At 37.8% G+C, this 27,819-nt stretch overlaps 1 protein-coding gene across 4 annotated transcripts in view; it reads right to left on the bottom strand.

Annotated features, from left to right (window-relative positions):
• The window catches only part of ESR1 (estrogen receptor 1), a 464,974-nt gene that overhangs the window by 66,448 nt on the left and 370,707 nt on the right, over window positions 1–27,819 (bottom strand). For all 4 annotated transcript variants that reach the window (XM_062186943.1, XM_062186942.1, XM_062186945.1 and 1 more), the window contains exon 6: window positions 18,077–18,215. In XM_062186943.1, coding sequence (XP_062042927.1) covers window positions 18,077–18,215 — 139 coding nt within the window. The remainder of the gene's footprint in view (window positions 1–18,076; window positions 18,216–27,819) is intronic.

The raw sequence follows: 27,819 nt of genomic DNA, 5'->3' as shown, positions 1-27,819 counted from the left end.
ATCTAAATCAAAAAATGAAAACAAATGAAGTAAATATCAAATCTAAAAGCAAGAAAAATAATTTAAAAAGTTACCTGACACAAAGATTAGAGGAAGACTTAATAAAGCTCAAAACATAATGAATTAGAAAGCAGAAAACCAGTTGAATTAACTTTTAAAATAAACTAGTTCTCTGGGGAAAACAATCAACAAAATAGAGATACTGAGATTAGTATTTTATTTGCCGACCTCTGCTTTCTAACAAAGAAAAAAACACAAAATAAATTATAAGGTAAAAATAATCATTAAACTAGAGAAAATTTTAAAAATCATCAGCAATCATTAGTCCAAATGTAATAAATTTTAAAACTCAGATGAAACATATAACTTTATTGGAAGACCTGATACATAAAAACTGGCTCTTGAAGGAATAAAATTCTGAAGAGATCAATTACTACAGGAGAAATAAACTGAACATAGAGCTCCTTGTAAGAAAACACCAGGTACAGATGGTTTCAAACGGGAGCTCCACCCACATTTTAAATTTCAAAAATCAAATAATCTCAGCACTACTTACACTTTCCTGAGCAAAAAAAGAGAAATAAAAATTCCAAGTGATTTTTGTAATGCATGGGTAATGCTGATAAATAAAGAGTATACAGAGAAAACATTCACACTGAACTTCCATATGAATTTTGACACAAAATAACAATGACCTTCATTCCTAAAAAAAAAAATTAGTAATACAGAAATGCCTAGAAACTTGTACCATGAATATATAGGAATAAGAAAATGGTATCTAGGATTGTTACTATTTTTATAAAATATTATTATTGGTGTTGTTCATGCAACTGGATAAGAAAACAGATGCTTAGGGATGCAAAGTAAAAGTCAAGCAATCTTTTTGCAGAGATATGCTTTTATACCATGAGAATTAATGGAAAAACAAAATAATAAGAATGCAGTAAAATAAATTATCTACCACCAGAAAATAATAAGTGAAGAGAGATAATGGAAGAGGAACTTATATTATATATAATAAATCTCTCTATGTATAGTAATATGCTATAAGTACTATATATATATATATATATATATATCTCAAGGCATAATCTTGAAAATATGTGAAAAGTACATTTAAGGATACTTAGAAACTCTGCTTAAAAGACATCCTTGTGTGGTCCTGAATAGGAAGGTTCAATGACAAAACCATGTCAATAATCCAATCTGTGTTTAACACAATCTCCAAAACATTACCAATACATTTTCTTACAGGGTTAAACAAGTTAATTCTAAAGGTCTCCTCAAAAAAAGGAAACAAAAAAGAACCATCTTTAAAACTCTGTAAATTCAAGGGGAAATAATTGGTGTGATATACGGCCAGATTTAAAACAATTTGGAGATTCTACAAATAAATATGTTCCTTATTGATTTATAAATAGACTAAAAAACTTCACCAGATAATTAAAATCTCAGAAAATGATTTAAGTTTATAGAGGAATACATCTCAAATCACTTGAAACAATATTGGCTTTGTAATAAATGGTGTTGGGGCAACTGAATAGCCATTTAAAAATAAAAAAGTCAATCTTTATTTCACACATACATCAGGAAAAATTGATTTTAAGAGTTCCACCTGATGCTACTGCCATCAAATACTAGAGCCCTGCTGCTTCCCTCACTGGCAAATGCTTTGAAGAGCTGATTTATTGTGAACTGGGATCTTTCCCTGGACTAGCGCTAGGTGGTCCCATTCCCTTTGCTGATATGCTGGGCGGTAGCAGCCAGCACAGCTCCCAGGCAGCCTCTGGATTGTGAAGGGAAAATACCTGATGATGCCCTCCATTGTTGAGCTATGATGTAGGCTGAGGGTTTTAAATGCATTTTCTACTTAGAACATTTGCAACTTACAATATTTTCAACATAACCCCAATAGCAAGTCAAAGAACGTATGTATAAAGAAAAATTCACATTTACCTCACATAAATTCTTCCTTTCATCTTCTAATCTTGATAAACACCACCACCATCCTCTTAGTTGCCAAGATCACAACCCAAAAACCCTCCTCCCCACTCTCCAGATCACACTCACACAGAATTCAAGCACTCTCTCAGGTTCTGCTCCCCTCACACACAGCGATCTATCTTCAGGTTCAATTGCACACAGGAGTCAAGCTTGTCTTAACCAAACATAGCAACACATAACCATAGACATCTAGTATATAGGGTGCCAGGGTATGGTAAGGATGCAATGAACAGACCCCTTATCATAACATGTACTTTACATCCTGTGTTTTAATGATAAAGTCACAAGGAATCTTGGCATCTATGCCAATGGGAGAGTGGCAAATATGAAAGAAATATGAAAGTAGGTTCAGAAATGGATTCTCTGCTGTGGTGTAAAATCAAACATGATATTGACAGCGGGAACTTTATACCTCCTTTCTATCTGATAAAATGAAAACAGAAAATAACAAATAAAAATATTAAATGAGTTTCTAAAATGCCTCTAAAAGCATCACAAGAGAAATATCATCTTTATTCTTTGTAGTAGGAGCCCACAAAGAAAAGTCTTATTAATAATACCAGCATAGATATTGGAATTTAATCACAGACCATGAGGGCATGTGACCAAGACACTACTAATAAAGACAATTTCAACTTTTAACAATAAAGGGGTATGGGCATACTAACTCTATTTACTTTTAAGCTGAACCTCTATTCACTCATAAAATCAAGAGCTAACATAAGAAGAAACTAAGCACTATTCACACATCGGCCTATGGAATATTTCCAGGATATGGAAATGCTATTACTCATCTACCTGTCAACACCTTTGGCTTCTCTCCTTCCAGACTCCAGAGGGCCAACATATAGAATAACTCCACTTTTAGACTCAGAGAGATTAGGATATACTTTTAGAGAAGATAAATCCGAAGCAATATGTTGTATTCTCTGCATGGAAATGTCAAGAATGAATGCAAGTTTATAAATGCAAGCATAAGCCAGGGATTGGTTTTTGCTCCAATGCATTGGCTTTAGAAAGAGGTAGAGAAAGATGGACTAGAGATGAATGATGCAAGGTGTGGTGAGGGCCTGCTTCTTGTCTCACTCACTTGTTTACTATGTTACTCCACGCTAGATAGTAAAGTCTCCAAGGCAATATCCGTCTCTTACATATCCATTATTTTGTATCCTCCAGAATCATTGAAAACCCTGTGGATAGGTGAGGGCTTAATATATACCTACTGAGTTGGGTTAAACTGAATCCTAACACAAATTTAATTATAACCTCCTGTATAGCTGGATTTTAACAGCACTGGTTAAAGTAAATATAAGACTTTCAAATATCAACAAGGAGAAGAAGTTGTAATGAAAGAATACATGAGGATGGAATTACTTGGTTATCTTTGTAGTATGTGTGACTTAATACTACTACATTTTAAAATTAAACTCTCAAAATATACTTTGATCATATTTTGAGAAATTTACCTGATGTTTAATTGTTGATAATACATGGGAAATAAAAAAAAATGTGTGAAAAATGTAAGAACAGTCAAATTAACCTCCTACTCAAGATTAATTCTTTGGCTAGAGTTGTGTCTGCTCCTCTGGAGCAATTTTATATTGAGTGGATTCTTGCTGCTTATGGCTTAATTCTCTTAAGGATTTAAAGACTTGTGACTTAGAAAGTTTTATAAAATAATGTTGCTTAACTGTTTTTGCTTTTAAGGAAAATTATTGGCTTGAATTTTTTTTTTTTTTACTTTCTTTCAATAGAATCTTTTCAAGCACTTTCACAACTGATTGCCCTGTTGCTAAATTGAGTTTTCCTACAATTCCAACATCCATGTGATTGCATGTGCTTTATATATGTACCGAGATGTTGTTCATATGCGATATTCGAAGTGTACAATTCCATTGGTTTTAAATCCAATAGAGTTTTTGATTCATCTTCAATTAGAAATAGTAGTAATATTGATAGTTTGGCTAATTTCTTCCTTGTTTTGGCCCAATTTTTTCCTTTACAGTTTCATATTCCCAGGATCTGTCTAGTTCTTGAAAGTCTGTGGCTTAGCACCCAATCAATTGGCACGTGCTGTTGAATAACGAAGGACTCAGAACTGGAAAGAATCAATGGATCTGAGGCCAGAATATAAACTACCAAAACTCTCTCCTGCCTGTTGTCTCATGCTGAAGAAAACACAAGCCAGAACAGGGCTGAATACATTAAAAAGATAACCACATGTTGGTCCTTTCTTTTCATTTTTTCACCCAGTTCCATATGATAGTTCTGAGAAAAGTTCTTATGATATGAATATGGTAAAGAAGCATTCAAACCCAAATGCACAGAGCCTAAGCCTTCCTGGGAAATTGAGCAGGAAACAGCAAAAATACTGGAGCTACTGAATCTGTCTCTTGCCCAGAACAGACCTCACTCAGACGAGTCGCTCACTGTTCCCTCTCTTCCCCCATTTAAACCTGCTGCTCCCGCTGCTCTACTGTGTGGGGCTCTCCCCTTCAGTGTAGCACTCTGTGTCCTTCAGTGCAGTATAGAATTCAGAGAATTCTGAAAGGCGACCATAAAGGGAAGTCTTTCTCTTCATGCCCAAAAAATACAAATGGATGATTTATATTCTGAATTCATCAACTCAACTTACTGTAGAACTTCATTTTTGTATTCTTCCAAGAACAAAACCAGCAAAGAATTTACATAAAGTCTTATATAGAAAAAAAAAAAGCCAAGAAAAGTGTTGCTACAGCATTGCTTTGTTTTTTTTTTTTCTAAAATATTTACAAATAAACAACCTAAAATGAGAATGATCTTGTTTCTAGGAAAATGGCTTTCTTTAGCTGAAAATTAATCTGTAATTGGAAAACAGTACCTTAGTAGAAGAGGCAAATGTTCTCTTTCATGCACCAACCTGTTTTTCTCTTAAAGAAGAGAATTCATTCCTGTTCCTTGCCTACCAGTAAAAGAATTTTTGTGTCCAATACTATTTCCTGCAGGCAAAGCCTCTGGATGCTGCAGAATGGAAACACCTAGATCAACAACTCCCTGGCCAGACACTTGGTAAGAGGAATATTCTGCTTGTCAAATTAGTCCCTGCTTTTCAAATGGATGGATAGTTCCCCCCCACCCCCCGAGAGTGAACAGGAATCAACAGAAAGCACTTTGGCTTCTCTGAAAAATCCACAAATATTTCTCAGAATTTGTTAGTACAGATGGTGCCAGCAAAAAAGAATTAGACATCCCTTGGAAAGTGGACAGTCATACTGAACAGGCAATTTGCAGGATTTGCTCTAACATAACATCTGCCTTCTAGTGATAGTAAACTTCACTCTTGTAGCAACAGAGGCCCCACAAAGAAGGATGTATGATGAACTATTTTGCCCCTGTTGTCAGCCTATATTTTTCCCTTATGAGTACCCACATGGAACCAAGTGAGAGACGCATTCCTAGTAGTCACAGCAGACATATTTTGTGTTTTCTGTTGCCAAAGCACACCAAAGGATTAGGTGCTAGAATGGAAAATGAGTTTTTTCCATGTCCTGATGATTTTCACAGGCATTATTATCTTTAACCTTCCTCTTGTGAAATATACATACACACAACAAGAAAAAAATCACCAGGTTCTTTATTTATACCTTATAATAACCTTTATTTCTCAGTTTCCACAAGAAGGGATGACTTCATTAAGTGCTGGGACTTCACTGTTGCAGGATACAGGGAGAGACTTAGAAATTGGGGCAGCCTAAGCATGCATAAAACTAGCTTTCAAGCATATGTCTACCAAGAAAGTTATAAAGTACCAGAATCAAGATATCATGGGTTGTCATCAGGGTGTAAATCAAGCAATAAATTTTTATAAGTGCATTCAAGATAGGAAATATATCCCCTGGTCACAAATGTGAGGTGGCAACACAGTAGGTTTTCTTTTTCCAATAATAATCAAATGCCACTGGCCAATGCTAACATCTAAATAGTTACCAGGAAAGACTGGGGTACAGTCTATTTTCCTGATGACCATGTAAGCACAAATGCCTGGATTAACTGGGAAGATTTGAGAGAACAGGAGATTGCTATAAGCCACTGCAGAGAAACACTGACTCCAATTAGCAGCATTGGTAATCCATGTCAACAGGGATACCTGCAGCTTCAGGCTTTCTCTTGTCCCCATTTCCATGCAAATAAAACCAGTCTGTACAGGTGACTGACCTTAGCATCATCGAGGTATAATAAAAATGATCAACTTAATACCTGCCTGCTGCCTTCCAGCCCTTGATCAAACACTTAGCTTTGGATTTCACAGATACATACATTTTGTTACTAAAAGGGTTACTGTACACAATGTGATGAAAGCCCAACAGGAAAATCAAGATTATGTATGCTAATCAGAGAGTTCTCTTTTACCTAAGGCACTGGAAACATACAAGGCAAAAATATAAATGGCATTCTCAGCTACCACTCAGAAGCCATTGTCCATATGTATAACATTTCAAATAGGCTATTAGTCCAAACATTTTTTATTATTATATATCCATCAACATTATCAAAACCAGTTATCCTCAGACACTAAAACAGTTAATGTTAAAATTTAATAATACTTATGCACATGTTAATGATTATAAAAATAGATAATTTTATACAATGATCATATTTTGGTTTAAATATTTATTTATAGTTCTGCCTGCAATGTTGCTGACCCTACTTGACCATCCCCTCAGCTGCAGTGGTCACTTTGGAAGTTGGGCTGAGTGAAGGGCTTTTCAGCTTAGAGCCAATAAGATCTGTGGCTCTGACCTGGGCATCCTTCGACTCCAGGGCAGGTCCATTTCCAGTGATCCAACTCTTGGCAGAGCTGCCAGGGCTCTTCACAAGCTGACTTCTGCTGAAGCCCAGGCTTACCACATTGAAAGCCACTGCAGTGGACTGGCCTGTTGGGTCTCCTTGAGGGCAGATCACTGTACAGATCAGCCATTAATAGGCCTGCCACCCATTGCTTCTGATGCCGAGCTTTCTTTTCCTCCTGGTTTGTGTTAAAGCAGACCAGAGGATGCAAGTCAAGGGAGTGCCCGTGTCCCATCTCTGATCTTCGGTGGCCTGAACTGCAAGTCTGTAGTCACAGGCATGTTCTGTAGTAGTTTTTCTAAGGTAGACAATGCCCATGAAGAAAATTATATTCTCACTTTAAAACTTTCTTTCCCTTTGGTCTGAAAGGGAGGTTTTTTATACTTACTGTATACTTCGCTGATGGCTAAGTGAATCTAGCTATGAGATTATTATTTAAGTTCTTATTTTGGCTATGCTATTACAGAAAAATGTTAGTCAAGTAGGGTCAGCAACATTGCAGGCAGAACTGTAAATTTCTTGTTAGAGATGCCACCTGCCTTTACCTGGCCAGCTCTCCTCCCAGGCCAGCCAAGTAATGAAAGTCAACAGAGTGCCTTCCCCTAGGAGGTTCACACCTCCCTTAGGATATACCCCATGTGAAGAGATAGATAGGTCTCGGCCTCTTACCTTACAAGGCCTAAAGCCCACCAGATTATTATCAAGCCCCTTCTATCAGGTTCTATTTGCCTCCCAATCAGAAAAATTACTTGTAGCTTAGACAGCACCTTTCTTAGCTCCTCTAATAATGACTCTGTCCTTTGTTCTAGGCCCTGTCTAGTGCACTTGGGCCTCATTCCTTTGTAATCATAACCTCTACTCTACCACCAATGGCTCTACTCCCAACCTGTGTGTACTGATGGTCCTCTTCCCCACTTAATGCTGTATAATTGTTCAAACCTGGTAAATGCCACTCTTAGGATCATTGATTACTATCCTCACTCTGTCTTTTATGACCTTGTCTAAATATGATCAGAGTCGGCAAACTTGCCATAGCCTTGGCAACTCATGACGACAGCCTAGGATGGTTACTGGCGCCGTAAACTAGAGTGTCAATTTGTTGGGTCAACAACAGGAGCCACTGTGCACTTGCTCCTCATGTGGGATCTCTGTCCTTAATGTGCTGTACATTGTGATTTAATGCTATAACTAGTACTCAAACAGTATGTTTCACTTTGTGTTTCTATGTGGGTGCAAACTGTTGAAATCTTTATACTAAATTGATCTTCTGTATATAAAGAGAATTGAAAATGAATCTTGATGCAAATGGAAGGGGAGAGGGAGCGGGAGAGGGGAGGGTTGCGGGTGGGAGGGAAGCTATGGGAGGGAGAAGCCATTGTAATCCATGAGCTGTACACTGGAAATTTATATTCATTAAATAAAAGTTAAAAAAATATTTATTTATAAATATTTAAATTTATTATGTGCTTTATACATTAATATTTACCAATTACATTTAAATGTAGTGAGATCTTAATTATTTTACTTTATAATAGATTCTGTAATGGAAAAATAAGATCCTCTGATTACCCACATTTGGAATTCAAAAGTTACATAACAAGTTTGTAGAATATAAAGGGAGGTATAAGTCCAAACTAAGTGCACTCATAAATTAAGAAAATCCTTCCAAAACAAATGTAATTTCTACAAAGTCTCAAGGAATAAACCAAGAATTAATGAATAGTTATGACAAGTGAGTTTGATGACAGTAACAGCTGCATGACAACTGAAAGATGTGGATTCTATTCCGGACTCTGCAACATGTAACCTGGGTGACCTTGCTGGTGCTATTAACATTTGTTTGTTATCATGAAAAACTTTGTACATTGGAGGTAATACGAAGACAAACAAGATCCAGTTCCTGATCACAAGAAGTTTATGAGCTTGTAGGGAAGATAAAACATACAATTGAAACGTATAGTAGGATAAGACTAAAACTTTTAGAGAAATACAAAGTAACTACATTGAGAATTTAGATAAAAGGAAGATGACTAATTTTTGCCTAGGAGGAGAGGATTTGAAGGAAAGTTTAATAGAAAAGTGGCATGAGCTTTTAAGAATGGGTAATACTCTGAAGAAAGGAAAGAAAAAGAAAAAAAGGGAGAGAGGGGAAAAGAGGGAGGAAGCAAAAGACCACATATTCTTAGAATTGTGACTGTCAACTACACTGAATCCGTTCTCCTTGTATTCATGTGACGTTAGCATGAGAATCGATGAGAACTATGTTTTAGTAATTAACACGTATTTGCTGTGACCCTGAGATCTAGCATATCAGTAAATTTCTTTAAAAATAAAGTTTAAAAAAAGAATGTATAAGATTCTGACAAGGAATCCTAAAGGTAGAAAACTTTTCACAGAATTTGACTGGGTGATGTTACATTCACAGCCCTCAAGTCAAATTCAGCTGCCAGGTGAGCTTAGCCTGTACAGCAAGTCTCCTGGTCACCTGATCTGGGCACTCCCTTTGGGACTCTCAGCAACCAGCCTTCTTCATGTATATAATCTGACTGGCTTTTCAGATAGTTGTGCTAATGACAGAGAAGAGATACAGAACGATCAAGGTGAAGAACCTACGGGATACTTTCCAAGAATTGAGAGGCCACTGGACATTGAGTTAGGAAGCATCATGATCACAGCTATACTTCAGAAAGAAGTGTCTAGCAGCACTACAGCGGAGGGACTGGGAGGAGGAGAAGACAAGAGAGAGAGACAGTGATAGAGAGGCAGGCAATCTGAGGAGGAGACGACCAGAGCCTCTGCTAGGGCAGGGGAGTAGAGAGGAAGGGGATGGATTCAGAAGCAGCTCAGGAGAGTCCTGATTAATGGCATAATCTAGTAAGGGAGGAAGTGAACTCAACAGTTAACTTAAAATCTATAGCTCCAGTGTCCAAAGGATTGTTGATGTCACTAACATAGAGCAGAACAGAAAATAATAGGCTTGATGAAGAGCATAATCTATTCAGTTTTAGATATGTGTGTTTGAAGAGTTTGTTTATAGGGCATTGAAGCTGGCAAGTCTAGAACAATAGTTCTCAACAGAGAACAACTGGCCCTTCTCCCAGCTGCTGCCACACCCAGGTGTGGTGAACATAACCTGGTAGGTGGGAGGGCTTGCTGTCAGCATCTGCAGGTAGAATCCAAGGGACGCTGCTAAACATCCCAAATTGCACTGGACATCCCTTACCAGAAAGAATGATCTGACCCCTGTGTCAGCAGTACACAGGTTTATAAATACTGGTCTAGGAACAGTAGAAACTTCAGACATGGAGTTTTAGAAAGCAGGAATGGATAATGATGAGAATTTGGTCACACATGCCTCAGTGAGAGCTACGAAATTTAACACAATGAGTTCGCGAAAAAGAAAGCAAGAAAGGTGCGGATACATTCCTAGGCAGTAACACCTCATTGGCAATATGAGTTCACTGGGGTGAAGTACTCTGTCAGAAACCCTTTCATATTCAAAATGCAATGAATTTATGAATTTTTCATGTGTGAACTCAAGAAGATATATATAATTGAGAATGGAAATATAGAGTAGATAAGTTCATCCAACAACTACCAACATCCAAAATCTAAACAAAGACACATTCCAATTTGAAGCAGGTAAAGATCATATGTGGTCTAGGACTTCTATGTGGTATCACTTGGTCACAGAAACATACTACTTTAAGTCAAGGAACTTTTTAAAAGGATACAGGAGGAAGAAAGAAGAAACCAAAGGAATACAGAGGAGAATGAGATTGCAAGAAAAAAATGACAACACAAAGACAACAAAGAAAGGGATGAGAACAAAGGAAAAGGAAATAACCAAAGATAGTAAAGTGTCAGTGAAGTTATAAGCAATAGCACCAGTGACCATTCAGTGACTTTGTAAAAGTATGATACCAGAGTACCCTGCATGGACAGAAAAATCAGCTTCTTGACCAGAATCACCACAGTTCTCCAAAAGTTATATTGGGGTAGAGCAAATGGTGGCTGAATAAGATGTTCCAGTGATATTCTCTCCACAGAGGTAACAAATGAACAGCTTTTCAAGTGCCAAGCCACCTTTACAAAAGTGAGAGACCACAGTGGTTGGTTTTAGTACAATTTTTTTTTAAATATGCATTCGAGAAGGCAGGAAGGTAATAATTGCCATGCCACCCCTCCCCTAGCTCTAAGTAGTGCAGTGTGTGTAGAGATGCCTGGCTTCTCAAATCTAAGAAGGAAGGGAATTAAATCCAGGACTTAGACTTGAAAACCAGTACCAGGCCTACCCCAGTAAATCATAGTACTAGGTAGACCCCTACAGCCCCCGTTCCCAGGCCAGTATCATCAGACTCTTTAAAGCCTACTTAGCCAGATAGCCAAAAGATGATTTCCACCACCCCTCCTGCAACCTGTGTCAGAAAGTGGATTAATATTCCAGCCATTGGGAAGTACAGTGGGAAACTGAGCTTAGGACTTTGTCTTGGAGTTCAGAGCTCAGCCTTTGGTAGTGAGACCTAGCATTGCATACAGCCTCAAAGTCACTACTCCCAAGCCAGTACTCAGTCTAGGCTAACCCTGACATCATGCAGAAACCTATGTGATGTGATGAACTTCAAAGGATGGAATCATTCTGGTGTGTATCATGGCCAGACTCACCTCTGAGACTGCACATACCACTGACACTGCACAAGTCTGATGACTATGAGACCCAGATGGGATCCAGCTTAGAATCAGTGTAGAAAGCAGTGGCGTTACATTTATCACCCCTCCTTCAATCATGAGCAGATAGCAAAGACCTCTATGATGTTCCTGGAGACTCAGTGCCACATCGGTGAAATCCAACATGGAGCAGATCCGAACAGTTCCCATACACAGTCAAGTACCTATGGGTAGAGCCTCCGGACCCACCCTTAGGCAAGGTAGAGTCCCAATGCCCCAGTGGATTGGATTTATATCTCAGCTGGCATCACCAGGAGCTGGGTGCAACAGGCTCAGGCTGTGAGTCCACCTCTGCAGCAGGCCATCCCTAGCAGTGTGGACTTTGGACCTGGGTTGTACTGGGGTTGGTAGGATGTGGGCTCCAAGTGTGCTCTAGCTGTATGGCAATGGAGACTACACAAGATATCTGGGCCTACTCCAATCTAAGAGAGAATCTTGCAGGGATGGACTACATCTTTTTAGATAATTCAACCCTGTTGATTCTAAAGAACCCATAATTGTAGATTTGAGGCCAATTTGGGGTATCCTCTAAAGTTAAAGCAGCAATTACACAACAGACTCCAAACAAATTTTCACTTAGGGTGCTATATAGTACTGAGATAGCTGAAGTGTCCACAGACTCACAGAAAACAAACAGATTACTTAGGATTTCTAGAAGGACAGTGACAAACAATGTCATATTTCAAAAATTAATAAACCTAATCCTTCAAAGTGTGGACAATGTTACATACCAATGAATGTCAAGAATTGTTGTCCCTTTAAAAAGATTTATTTATATATTTGAGAGGCAGAGTTACAGAGAGAGAGCAGAAGAAATAGTGAGAGGTCTTCCATTCACTGGTTTACTACCCAAGTGGTAGCAATTGGGGAGCTAGGCTGATCTGAAGCTGGGAGACAAGAGCTTTTTCCAAGTCTCCCACGTGGGAGCAGGAGCCCAAGTATTTGGGTCATCCTCTACTGCTTTCCCAGGCCATAGCAGAGAACAGATTGGAAGAGGAGCAGCCAGGACTTGAACCAGCACCCATACTGGATGCCTGCACCTGGCAGAGATTTAACCTACTCTGCCACAGCTCCAGCCCCAAGTACTGTTGTCTCTTGTAACAAAATGGATTCAATTGAAAACCATTTTGTTTAGAGAAATAAGCCAGTCCCCGAAAGACAAATATCATGTTTTCCCTGATTGGTGGTAACTAATATAAATAGTGCATAAATTGCAATGCATATGAATGGAATTGACATTTTGAGGTTTGATTGTTGTTTAGAGCTCTGGTCTATGCTCTTGAGGAACAGTGGTTTTTCTACTTTCTACTTGTTAACTTCTTTGTTTGAGAACTAAGCTTGTTGTAATAAAATAAACTGAAAGTATGTCATCGTAAAAATTGAAGGAGAAAATAAGTAAGGAAGGAAGGAGGGTGGAACTGTAGGTGGGAAGGAAGGTATGGTAGGAAGTATCATTATGCTCTTTTCTGAATATATATGAAATACATGAAATTTTGTCACCTTATATAAATAATTTTTTAAAAAGAACATTAAGAGAAACATGATCTCATCTAACACATAAAACAAGGCACCAGAAATCCATTAGACATTGCAAATTATCAGATGAACTCTGTCAGACAGACTTAACACAGAGATGGAAGTAATTTTTTAATATCAAACAGAAATCCTTGATCTAGAAAGTACAGTGAATTAAATTTAAAATGTGATACAAGTCATCAATAACTATTTTTTTATAAAAGAAGTGATGAGCTTTAAGGCAGTATATTTGAAAATATACCGTTGGGGAGGATAAAAATAATCAAGAGAAATTAATAAAGCTAAGGAGAACTTTGGGACAGCATTAAAATATCAAATATCCAAGTTACTGGGGTTCAAAAAGTAATTGAGACTGCCAAAGAAATAGAAGGCATGTCAAAAGGCATGTTTTTGTTCTTGGCTAACCTAGAGATACAACTCTACAGGTACAGGAAGTTCAAAGGTTATAGGTCAGATTCTAATTCTACCCCAAGATATATTATAATCAAGGTCTCCAAAATTAAAAATAGAGAGCAAGTGAAAAAATAAAATATAACACATAAAGAAGGCATAACACAACCTAAAATATAATGTAACACATAAAGAAATTCACCTGGTTGCAGACTTCTTGGCAAAAACTCAGTCTAGGAGGAAGGAGGAGACTTGGCATTACTGAAGGAAAACAATCTTCCAGCCAAGAATATTATATCTTGCAAAGCTATAATTCACATATAAAGCAGAGATAAAGACATCTCCAAATAAATGAAATTTGAGACAATTTATGACCACCAGGACTCTTTATTATAAGAAATGTTAATGGAAGTTCTTCAAACTGAAAGAGACTTTAATAAAGAAATAAAAACTTCCTAAAGTAGAAAACTCACTGGAAGCCGGCGCCGTGGCTCACTAGGCTAATCCTCTGCCTTGCGGCGCCGGCACACCAGGTTCTAGTCCCGGTCGGGGCACCGATCCTGTCCCGGTTGCCCCACTTCCAGGCCAGCTCTCTGCTGTGGCCAGGGAGTGCAGTGGAGGATGGCCCAAGTGTTTGGGCCCTGCACCCCAAGGGAGACCAGGAGAAGCACCTGGCTCCTGCCTTCGGATCAGCGCGGTGCGCCGGCCGCAGCGCACCTACCACGGCGGCCATTGGAGGGTGAACCAATGGCAAAAGGAAGACCTTTCTCTCTGTGTCTCTCTCTCACTGTCCACTCTGCCTGTCAAAAATAAAAAAAAGAAAAAAAAAAAGAAAACTCACTGGTAAGAGTAGCTATTCCAGGGGCCGGGGCCATGGCTCACTTGGCTAATCCTCTGCCTGTGGCACTGGCATTCCATATGGGCACCGGGTTCTAGTCCCGGTCAGGGTGCCGGATTCTGTCCCGGTTGCTCCTCTTCCAGTCCAGCTCTCTGCTATGGCCCGGGATGGCAGTGGAGGTTGGCCCAAGTGCTTGGGTGCCTGCATCCACGTGGGAGACGAGGAAAAGCACCTGGATCCTGGCTCCAGATCAGCGCAACGTGCTGGCCACAGTGGCCATTTCAGGAGTGAACCAACAGAAGGAAGACCTTTTTCTCTGTCTCTCTCACTGTCTAACTCTGGCTATCTAATTAAAAAAAAAGAGTAGCTATTCCAGAAAAATTCAGAATGTTCTAATATTGTTAACATAGTGAAAATTCATATGTTTAGCATGGAAATTAAAAAATAATTTAAAAAATAATAATTGTATGCTGAGATAGAAACATAGAAAGACATTATTAAATTTCTTGAAACAAATGGAAATAGAAACACAACACACCAAAAGCTTGGGATGTAGCAAAAATGAGAAACTTTATAGAAACCAAGGCATACATCAAAGAAGCAGAAAGATCTTGCATAAAAATCAGAAAATAAGAACAAACCAAACCCAAAATTAGCAGAAGGAAAGAAATAATAAAACTCCAGGAAAAAATAAATGGAGATTTTTTTAAACTATACAAAAAATCAACAAAATGAAAATCTGATTATTTGAAATGATAAACAAAATTGACAAACACTTAGATAGTAAGCTCAAGTAAATAAAGTTTTAAAATAAAAGATAAAAAGTGTTGAAGATTTGGAGAAAAGAGAACTTTTGCACACTGTCGATGGAATAAATTAGCAGAGACATTGTAGCAAATACTACAGAGGAGCTTTACTAAACTAAAATAGAAGAACCATATGATCCAGTAATCCCACTACTTGGTTTATAGCCAAAGGAAACGAAATGACCTTGTTGAGAGATATATGCATGTCCATGTTTACTGCATTAGTCACAACGGCCAAGAAAATGAAAAAAACCTACTTTCCAATAAAAAATAAATGAATACAGAAAATGTGGTATACATACACAAAGGAATACTATGCAGTCATTAAAAATGAAATCTTGTCATCTGCAACAGCATGGACGGAACCGGAGGGCATTACGTTAAATGAAACATGCCAAGTGCTGGACAAATATTACATCATCTCATTCATATATGGAATCTAGAAAAGCTCATCTCATAAAAGTTGAAGGTGTGTTGGTAGTTACCAGAGGCTGAGGAGAGTAGAGGAGAGAGAGTTACCAGAGGCTGGGGAGTGTAGCGAAGAGGGTAAGAAGGGGGAAGTTTATTTAATACCTAGTAAGTTACAGCTAAAGAGGAGTAAGAAGTTCTGGTGTTCCACTGCACTTTAGGGGATGATACATAATGGTCATATGCCATTTATTTCTCTTAAAAATGGAAAGAAAAGATTTTGAATGTTTTACCATAAAGAAATGATAAATGAGGAGATAGATATGTTTACCTTGATTAGACATTACAAAATGTACATCCATATGCAAACACTACATGGTGCCCCTATAATTATGTCTCAGTTAATTTTTTTTTTAAATTTTGGGCTGATGTTGTGCTATAATGTGTTAAGTTGCTGCTTGTAACGCGGGCATTCTGTATCAGAGTGCCGGTTCAATTACTGGCTGTCTGCTTCCAATCCAGCTGTTTGCTAATGTGCCTCGGAAGGCAGTAGAAGATGGCCCAAGTACTTGCCACCCATGCAGAATACTCAAATGGAATTCCTGTCTCCTGGCTTCAGCCTGGGTCAGCCATGGCTATAGTGGTCATTTGGGGTGTAAACCAGCTGAAGGAAGAGCGCTTGCTCTCTCTCTCTCTCTCCCTCTCACTCTGCCCTTCAAGTAAATAAATCAACAAATATTTTAAAAACTCATTTGATTAACCAAGTGAGGCATTTGGATCTGGCTAAAAAGCCCATGAGAGTATTTCAGGCATGGAAAGCCAAGACACTCTGGCAAAAAAAAAAAAAAAAAAAAAAAAAAAAAAAAAAACAAAAACCTAAATGAAAGATCTCTGTGAGTGAGATCCCAGTGGAAAGAACGGGCCATCAAAGAAGGAGGTACCTTTCTCTGAAAAGAGGAGAGAACTTCCACTTTGACTACGACCTTGTCTAAATAAGATTGGAGTTGGCGAACTCAAGAGGCTTCCATAGCCTTGGCAACTCATGACAAGAGCCTAGGGTGATTACTGATGCCATCAACAAGAGTGTCAAATTGTTAAGTCAACAACAGGAGTCACTGTGCACTTACTCCTCATGTAGGATCTCTGTCCTTAATGTGCTGTACATTGTGATTTAATGCTATAACTAGTACTCAAACAGTTACACTTTGTGTTTCTGTGTGGGTGCAAACTGTTGAAATCTTTACTTAGTATATACTAAATTGATCTTCTGTATATAAAGATAATTGAAAATGAATCTTGATGTGAATGGGATGGTAGAAGGAGCGGGGGATGGGAGGGTTGCAGGTGGGAGAGAAGTTATGGGGGGGGGGGAAGCCACTGTAATCCAAAAGCTGTACTTTGGAAATTTATATTTATTAAACAAAAGTTACAAAAAATTATTTGATTTTAAATCTAAAAAGCTATATTATTGTGAAATGACAAAATAGTAAACAACACCTGTCTATTCTCTTGAACTTTGTAAATTTTTCTGTACTCTGCTCCGGGATCCCCAGAGTAGAGTGGGGATGAGGAGGTAGTGTCGTGCCCCAACAGGAAGGACTGTGAGATGCACTGTGGGAAATCAGGGCCTTATGCTGGGCACAGAAGCAAAATAAAACTGTAAGAAACAGTAAGTTTATGGTTCCTTCCAAAAAGCCAAGATATACCTGGAAGCAGAGCTATGACAGGAAACCAAAGGAGTCAACACTGGATAGAAAAAAGCAGGAAGAACAAGTTCCCAGGATAGAAGGTCACAGAGCATTCCAGAGGCAAAATGACATTAGATTCAGATCCTCATCCCACCATCAGCTGGTTCTGTGCTTTTTGTCTCTGAGATGCAACTTCCTTTCTGGCAAAATGTGAATGATAAGCTTTCTGCCTCCCAGGAATGTTGTCATGATTATGTGCTCCAAGTGTTTAGCAAACTTGTTGGTATAAGGTGGAGATGCCTGCAGTGTTAGTTGATATAGAATAATGCCTAAATCCCATTACTCCAAGAAATGATGATACAGAAAAAAATACGATCTACATTCTCAGGGATCCCAAGGATTATTTTTTAAAAAATATTTTTGAAAACTGAAACAAATTTATAGAACTGGAACTGGCCTTCAGAACTTTTTGGTCAAATTTCTTCATTTTATTATTGTTAATACTGGAGAAAGAAATGAAAATGCTATTGTGGTTTGGATCAACATTTGATTTTATTAAAGGGAGGCTATTCATCAATTTTATATAACTCAAGAAGGCGGTTAGGAAACTGTAGTTCATTGTGTGTATGTGCATGTGCTTGTGTGTATGTTACAAATAATAGAGGTCCCCTCAGGAGCTTCTAGCAGAAAATAGTGCTTAGCTTTCTGTGACCTTAACTGGCCTTTAGTACCCAAATCCACCCACTTATAAAGCAAACAGACTTAAGGGTTCCCTGAAGATTCACCGAGTTCTGAATAAAACAGTTTCAGTGACCATGCGGGATATGCTTCTCCTAAGTCAGGCCACTCACCTGTCCAGGAGTAAGTTAGGAGCAAATAGAAGCTTCCCTGGGTGCTCCATGGAGCGCCAGACAAGACCGATCATCAGGATCTCTAGCCAGGCACATTCCAAAAGGTGGACCTGATCATGAAGGGTCAAATCCACAAAGCCTGAAACAAGACAAGAGAAATCCTGCTCACTGAAAATGAAAACTATTTAATACCAGTCAAACTTATACAACTAGGGATTTTAACTGGAAGAGTCCACTTTGAATTGAATGTAACCAAGTGTGATAGAAGCAGGTTTTATAGGGAAATAACTATTTTTTAACCTATTGATAACAATGAATCTCAATGTGGCATTAAGTTTTCTAGTGCCTTAGTGTCATATCTACAGAAATATAGAACTTACGCAACCCATTCAAGCTTTCTATAATGTTCTGATCTAAAATAGTGTTAAAACCTCAATTTTCTTCTTAGTCATTTCTAATAGCCTTGAGTGACTGTTATTATTCATTTTGTTTAGTTGAAGACAGAAAGTATAAGATAATATAAATTACTTACATAAAACCAAACAGTCATGACCAAATTACTACGTTTCTATTTCTTTGCAAATCCACGATCTTTCATCTTAATATGTAAAGACAGATCAGTGATGCCAGTGTATGTAAATATATCACTTATAATAAATCAGATGAACAATGATAACACGATGATTTCTTCTGGTAAAAACCACTGACATGCTCTTTAAGTCCAAAGTTATTGCACCTCCCACTACTGCATCACTGAGCCATGCCAACTCCAATGAGAGTGCAACCTTTATCAAAGCGGGCTTCTTTTCATTAGAACGAGTGGATTCCAGTTATATAGAGCAGGGCTCACATCCAGAAAAATGAGAAAGTGAGTGGCTTTGTGCATAAGAAAATCTAAAAGATTAGAAAGCAATGATTGGGTATCAGAACACCTGGGGGTTAGGGGAAGGCAACAGGTGTTTCAAAAATGTACAGTTATTTACCTATTGAGCACACTTGGATCAAAACGGATGAAGCTTGCTCTAGAGAAACATTACCTGATCTGACAATAAGCACTTTTCTTTCTCAGTATTGTCTAATGTTTATATTCACGAGTGAAATTCTCTGTTCTTATGATATTCACTGTTATCTGTAGGAAAAAATTTAATCATGTAGCCATTGAGTTCTCCAGTTTATCTATGATGAAACCTACCAGAGATTATTCAATATGCTACACAAACTTCAAAAATTACACAGGATGAGATCTGGAAGTGCCTCTTGAGTTTCCAGAACTTTAGTTAGCCAGGGAACCAATCAATTTTGGAAACCAAAGACTTGCTTTACAGTAGCAACTTTACATTTAAACACAATACTTTCTAATTCTCACTGTAAGATTTCAATGTTATTTAAATCTGGCAATATAGTGGTCTTCCAGGAGCCAGAAAAGATCCCTATCATCATTTGAAGCCCTTAAGTAGGGTAATTATGAGATCTGTCTCAAGGATGTCTGACTCTTCTGTTGGAAGTCAACAGGATTGCTGGGCTCTTTTGTTGAAATGTTGTAGGCTGCTCAAAAGAAGTGTCCACTTAATAATTTTTTCTACCTGTTCATATTGCTGGAACATAGGGGTTCTTATTTCTGTTGTCTGGTGTCCCCTGCAAGTTCCTGGGACAGAATTGAGGGGAAGGTACATAAAAGACTTTCAATTAACTTTCTCAATAATATAAGGACTGTGAAAGAAAGTTGTAAAATTGAGTGTCTCCTTTTTTCTAATGTCCTAGTTTTGATATTATTTTTAACCATGTAGGAGCTAACTATCATTTTGTTGTGGAACAAATGTTCTCAATTCATAGCCAGTAGGAAAATTAACATAAATCTGAAATAAAAGTAAATAAGGCCAGTTATGTACAGATATTAATTTTCAGTCCTTTTTTAATGTTTGGCATCTACTAAGGGGGCTACAACGTCCACTTATTTCTGAGGACTGATCTATCAAGGACAAGAGGCTTCTCTTCTGAGGAGCTGTGTCAAGACTCCTTTCACATCATTGTTCTTCAGGCTGTGGATGAAGAGTACAGTATGGGGGTGACCACAGCGCACATTAACTGAGGCAGCTGAGCTTAAGGAACAATGAGTAACAGTACAGCTCAGGTAGACCCCAAGGTAGACCCAGAACAAGGGGAAAACCCAGGGGTGAGAACCACAGGTGGAACACATTTTATACTTGCTAGCATTGGAGGATAGCTCCATCTTTGAGGAGAAAACCTGAGAGTAAAAGAAGAGAAGCCCAGTGGTTGAAACAAACCTGTCAATACAGTTGGCATCTACAAGATGTTACTGATAAGGGTATCTGATCTAGTTACCTTGAGAACTTCAGTGCCAAAAGAGAAGGCCAATAACATCATGAGGAAAATGTGGACCAGGCTAACCCAGTAGGTGGTGAACCAAGACATGTGGATCAGCAGGCCACAGAAGCAAGGGCTCATGATGACTGGGCAGGTCAATGGTTGGCAGATGGCCTCACATTATTCACGGGCCTTTGTGGTCAGATGTAAACTCTCTGTTCCAACAGAAATCTTATAAACATATACCCGAATGAGCCATCCTCTGCAGGGCGTGTTATTCTTATGTCTGGTTGTTCACCAGCATTTTGGGGACTGTCAGAGATGTGAAACAGAGACCAGCAAAGGACAAGTTGCAGATTACATGAAGATTCCAAATGGATCTTTTATAACAACTTTGGCCATTCAAATTAACCAAGCCTCTTATCCTTGATAGATCAGTCCTCAGAAATAAGTTTGGATGTTGTAGCCCCCTTAGTAGATGCCAAACATTAAAAAAGGACTGAAAATTAATATCTGTACATAACTGGCCTTATTTAATTTTATTTCAGATTTATGTTAATTTTCCTACTGGCTATGAATTGAGAACATTTGTTCTACAACAAAATGATAGTTAGCTCCTACATGGTTAATTTGGCCATTTCAATCTTTCTCGAACAATTCAAAGTGTCATAAATATGAAGATGGGATCAGAGCAGTGGCTTTGGGATTCAAGGAGAGACATTTGAGAGAGACACTCTTAGAGGAGGCACAGTAAGCCGTGTCACATGTAGACCCTCATCTAAACGACAATGACCAGGGGGTGGTGGGCCTATGGATTCCACACCAGAGGGCCAGAATACCTAACTAAAAAATAGTTAGGACAGTTTCTTGAGGCAAGGTGAAATCAGATACTTAGAAATCTCATTTTTATAAAATTAAAAAAATTAGGAAAACAAGGATCTTTTCTCCCTAGTCTACATTCCCAGTCCTAGTACTAGGGTATCCAGAGGTGAAATACACTACAGAGAAAAATGCCTTAAATCCCACCCCCAGATCTCTTATGGATAGTGATCTAGTTAACTAATGAAATTGAGGGAGGCCTCTTGCATAGAGAAAGGTACCTCCCACCATCCACTCAACCAGCTCATTATTTTCAGCCTCATCACCAAGTAAATACATGTCAGCCTCTGTCCTCCAACATACAGGAACCTGTTCCTCATATTCCCAAGATATTCTACCTTAGTTTCAGCTTAGTTTTGATGGCATATCCACCCCCCTTCTCGCCTCTGCTCTACTAGGGATTGCTGCGCATATTGCTTAATTTTTCTTGGCACACAAAGAGATCCTTAAGGGCCCATCCTCCCTTATGGGTGTGGCAATGCCCTTAGAAATGATGGTGAAAGTATGCAGAGATCCTTAGGCAAAATGACTCACATAATCTGAATGCTTGTAAAGTTCTACACTGCCTTAGAATAAAACATAAATCAAAGTAACCCTTCAGTAGACACATGAGAAAATTAAGTTCTGTAATAATTACATTTCTTATTTCCATGGAATACAATCTTTAAAGACACAAAGCAAAATAGAAACCCTGTGAAAGATAAAGGCAGCATATTTTTTTCTGGGGAATGCTATCTATAAAACTAGAAGCCAGGTGGTTGGTTCCTTCCATAAATCCAGTGGAAAAAATATTGGTCCTTGACCTTCAAAACTTAATCATTTTCTCAGTCATAGGATGACCCCAATATTCTCCAAAATGTCAGTTTTGAAATTGCCTGTTTCATTTTTTTTCTGTATTGCCTTCTTACTCAATGTAAGAAGAGTTGAATAATGTATCTCTTTTCGTTTTGATACTAAAAGTACAAGAGAAGAGTAAACTGGGAAAAAGAAGAAATCACGGAAGGTGAGATTATAGAACAAGACAAATATAAACTGAATAAAACTTGAGATTCTGGGAGAGAATCTATGGTACAAATATTATCAGAAGAACCCAGAACTCTGTTCAAATGCCAAGCAGTTTTCCTGTTCTAATTTTGTAATTTTTTCCATAAAATAATAACTTACTGCTATACCATGAGACACAGACCTAATGGTATAGTTGAAAATGACCTTTGTTTCCTCCAAAAATATTTCTGGACTCTCTCTTATATGTGATTCTGCCATAGAGATTCCTAATCTATAATAGGTGTTTCCAGCAGCAGCAAAAACATTTAAAAATTATTTTTGTAAGAATAGGTTCAATTCATTTAAATCAATTATGCCGTTCACAATTCTTATTGAACATTTATTTCTGTTAGAAAATTAAATAAATGCAGCACACATCACCAAAATAAACAGCAACAGGATCAATATTCACTTTTTTGGAAATCTTGTAAAACACAATGCAAGGGCATGAGTTTCCTGCCAAACCTGCCTTCCATTGTCATCACTCTGTGTTCTGGTTTTCCCTTGCTATAGTAATGGAAGTGTTATGTAGGCTCCACCCTGACCTCGCATCTTATCGTATCACATTTCTAATGCTCTTACAGAGACACTATATTAATATCCACCTTACTAATTCCAAGCTGACTTTTTCTTGAAGCTACAATAGCCCTTATCCTCAGGCTTAACAACTGGCCACTTCCAGGTCGTCCCAACATGGGACAAGTTGAGTATCTGGAAGGAGCACCCCAACCACCATTGCCAGGAAAATAAGCAAGTCAAAAGCAAGGAAGAGAATGAGCTGAACAGTCAAGCAGACCTGACTTGCAATTCTTCGGTGGCTTGCAGCCAGTTCCTGACGATGTCTGAAAGCCCGCCCCATCTGTAAAATATAGATGGACGGATCCATCCATAAAATTCAAGGGGTTAGCAGAATTCCCAGAGTACCACAGCAGCCACTCTCTTCCCTACTTCACCCCGACAGGTTGCAATTTGTGCCCAGTAGAAGGGAGAACTAGTTTTGAAAATACCAAGAGAGATGTTCTGCTTTAAAATATTTTAGATTTAGAACTTCAATGGTAAATGGGAATTTTGTGTTTTCCGTGACTAGTTCATGATGTCATGTTGTGTTTTCTGTTTATTTTTTTCCTTTTATTTATATAAAAATAGACTAGTTTAAAAGGTTTCCTGGACATCAAACAACTCTTACAAAACAACATTTTTTATGATTTAAAAGTAGAGGGAACAAGATCATGCAGATTAAGTTTTACTGAAAATACACATGTAAAAAAATTAGAAAAGAAGGGACATTTTGGAATTTATTATGCCCAAAGCATTTCAAGATGTTCAACATTTCCAGAATGCAGCTGTCTTTGAATACCCCCAATATAGATATGTGATGTTTGCTATTGAACCCAGTCACCTTCTACACTCCATTCTCTGCTCATTACTTGTCTTGGAACAGGCAGAATAAAACTAGCCCTGGGGTGACAACCTGCCTTGAGAAACAAAGCAGTGTTCTTCAGGCAAACCCTAAAATGATGTCACACTTAGTATAGTGGATACCCTTATTAGTTTGCCTTGCATTACTATAATGAAATGTCTGAGGCTGGGTAACTTTATAAAGAAAAGAGCTTATTTTTCACACAGTCCTGGAGGTTCAAGGACTCATACTTGGTGATGGCATTCTTGCTGGCTGCATGGCATCACATAACAAGGGGAGAGGGAACATGTGTGTTGGTGCCTCTGTGTGTTCTAATAAAGACACTGGTGTTCAGTTGTAGGGTTCCACCCAGAGAACTTTATATAATCCTAATCACCCCCCACAAAAGCCTCAGCTCTAAATACCATAGTCAGATTATGTTTCTGCCTTCTTACCACCTCACAAAGGGGATTAAAATCCAACATGATTTTTCAGACGGTAAAACTATATTCAATGCACAGCAACAGCCAGTGAATCTGAGTAAAAATTGACTAGTTCAGTTCATATCTTTTAGGTATTGCTTCTTAAAGTTAATGATGCAAAACCTCAACTCATATTAACCGAACCCATATCTTGAAAGAGTTATGGAAGATGACAGTTTTATCTAGATAAACTACAAACTTTACAACCTTGACCATGCAGTCTGACAACAGAACCATGTATTATTTTACATGACAGAATGAAGACTTTTATGATACCATTATCAGATAATTCAAAACAATGTAGTAGAACTTAACACACCTTACCCTGAGAATTATTTTTGCATTTACAGATTAAAAGTTGATGGTTCTATGGCACATCCAAAGTAAAAGCTGACAGTATTATTTGTAGAAATTCTACTCCTTCCTCATTGCTATCTAAACAAAAGAAAAAAAACCAACAGAGGGCAAGGGGAGTTTCCTGGACCTCTGTCTTGCAATACATACTGGCGGTAGAAACTAAATGCAGGAGACTATCTTTCCTTGGACAATGTCTTAGATCGAGCAAGGGGCCTACTGACTGTATAAAGGAAATCTGATAAAGGAAAGCCAAAGACAAAACAGATTTCAGGTTTGCAAACAAATGTCACCTGCTTTTAAATCCTATCCTAGAACTATCTTCCAGGAACTATACTCATTACAATGCTCCCCTAAAAACCTATTAGACTTAACCCTAAAAGTGTAGCAGACTCTACTTCAAAAATTTTCTAACAGTTCTTGCCTACTTTGGACATTGTCTCATGTTTATTGTTTAATCATCATCTGTATTTCTGACAATGTGTTTTTGTATTTAATATATTGCTTTTGTATCTCCTCATACAACAGAAGTTGACTATGTTTACACATCAACATATGGAATATAAAAATGAATTACTTCTGCTCTAACACAGTCATAATAGGCCATCTGTGTTGAGAAAGAAAAATGGACTACAACGGAAAAGCCCCTCAAGGCTGGAGGGTTTAGAATTACAACCACTGTGCATGTAAAATACTTAGAATATAGAGAAATTTCACTCCTAAGAATTTACCCAAATGAAATGAAATAAGCATATGAAAGAGTTATCTGTACTCCCCATGTTTATTACAGATCAATTCTCAATAGCTAAGACATCAACCAACCCAGACATCCACCAACTAATAACTAAAGAAAATGTAGTATATATACACTATGGAATGCCACTCAGCTGAAAAAAAAAAAAAAAGAATGAAATTTTATCTTTGCAACAAAATGGATGCAACTTGAAACCATTATACTTAGTGAAATAAGCCAGTCCCTAAAAGACAAATGCCATGTGTTTTCCCTGATCTGTGGTAACTAATAAAAAATAATATAATATAAAATAATATAATAATAATATAATAAAAATAATGTCATGTATATTAGTGAAATTGACATTTTGAGAATTGATTATTATTTAGTGCCCTTATCTCTAATGTTGTACAGTGGCTTTTTTTTTCCTTCTTATGATTTGTTGAATTCTTTACTTAGTGGAGGGTTAATCTTATGATAATAAAACTAACTCAAAGTATGTCATTGTGAAAATTAAAAGAAATAGGAAGAAGAAGAGAAGGTGGAAGTGTGGGCAGGAAGGAGGGTGGGGTGGGAAGTACTATGCTCCTAAATCTGTATTTAGTAAATACATGAATTTGTTCACCTAATATAACTTTTAAAATTTTGTTAAAGAAAAGAAATAGTCCCCTTACCCATTATTTATTTATTTATTTACTTTGCCATACGTCTTTTAATGGCTAGATATTTTGGGGTTTTTTCCCCAAAGTTGGATGTATCTTAATTTTGATCATAGCATAAAGAAATCTGAAATATTGTATGTATTCCTTTAAAAATTATGTCCTCATTTTGTGCAGGAAGTTGATATGTGAACATACCATTGCATCTTGCGAAGCAGAGGGTGAAGATATAGGGCTGTTTCCCTTGTGTAAGCAATCATTTATCATATTTCTCTCCCAATGTAGTAATAGGCAAAGGTTTCTTCTAAAGAATTGATATGCTCCTTTCTATTCACTTTGAAAAATGACAAAACCGACTGCAGATTGTATGCAGTCCTATCATCAAAAGCATAGATATTAACATAAAGTTCAGAAGCAAAAACAAATTTTCCTGTTGCTTCCTAGAAAAATTATTGACTTATTAGTCCTCTGCTCTGGACCTCACTGTCAACATTCACTTCATACCAGCCTTTACAGAGAAATAAGTCATGAAAATATGTATATTTGTTTTCACACACATAATTATCCATCTTTGCCTCCATTTAACAAAGGTTAGGTTATGTGATGACAGGTGAGGAAGCAGTTTAACAGGAGAAAAGAAGTCAGCTATATCGACTCCTAAAAAAAAATAAGTCAAGACTTTGAGATTTGGGGATCAAAAAAAAATGTCCCTCAGAGAAAACAAAGCAGATGGCATCTCTACCTTGTTACCAACCCCATCTGTATTACACTCTGAGCCTTGGTTTATGAAGAGAGGGTTGTCATGACAATAAGCATTTGAGAAGAGTTCTAGAGAAGCTAATGAATTTAAGAGTGTCTCCTAGCTTCCCAATTTTCCAAAAGCACATGAAAAACCAACCTCCCTCCCCATCCAAATAAACAATTCGATTACTTCTGGTAGGGCTACAATTATTCATAAGAGATTTTGCACTCATATCAAAGTCCCCCAGCAAGGCATGAAACAGCACTCTATTCTGATACCATATAGCTTGAAGGTAAACTCATCTTTTATTTTTATTCAGCAAAGGCTATTATATTAACTACAGTTTATTTTTTTTTCCCCTTATGAACTCAGAAAGAAATCAATTTCAGCTTAAATGAGAAAGGGGGAAAAGTAAAAGAAATTATTTTCCTGTTTCTTGGAGTAGATGGCAAACTAAAAGAGGAAAAAATTAATAAACTATGAAGTAAAGTACTTAAGACTGTCCTTTTAAGTGCTTGTCAAATGGACAGGAAGGCCGGCTGCTGTGGAGTAATTCTGAGTTACCTGACGAAGAGCACAGACTGGCTGCATTTGAAAAGTCAACAAGCACTTGTACTTTGGAACATACATTTTTTCCTATCTATCTACCTAGAAGCAGGCCTACAGAGCATTTCAGATACAATTGTCAGCAATCTGAGTTTTCCGGATAACTATATGCTCCTGGCAAACACTACAAATGTCGCCAACACAAAGACCTCAAGAGGAAGGCAGGATCCTTTCTAGAGCAAGTCCCCCAAGCAAAGGAACAACGATGGCTTCCTCCCACCTCCACTGGCCTCAAGCCCTCGGTGAAGCCAAAACTGACGATGATGACAACCTGATAGTGTGAGTGAGGGCTTCATCACACGAACACCTGCAAATATCGGACACATGCAAAAGGAAACCTGGTGTGACTAGCGATTCAGGGCATTCTAATTCCACAAGCTCTAGGAGAATAAAGGGGGCTTTTGCTCCCATTGTTTCACTAAATTCAGAATGAAGAAATGAAAATGCCATAGAGCAAAGTCATCAACAGGTATCAGAAAGTCTGAGTATCCAATCACTTAATTGTGCTTCAGCTGAGAAT

Source organism: Lepus europaeus, chromosome 3, assembly GCF_033115175.1.
Source record: "Lepus europaeus isolate LE1 chromosome 3, mLepTim1.pri, whole genome shotgun sequence".
Taxonomy (NCBI): Eukaryota; Metazoa; Chordata; class Mammalia; order Lagomorpha; family Leporidae; genus Lepus; species Lepus europaeus.
The sequence above is the reverse complement of the archived record's forward strand: the minus strand, read 5'-3'. Positions and strand labels throughout refer to the sequence as shown.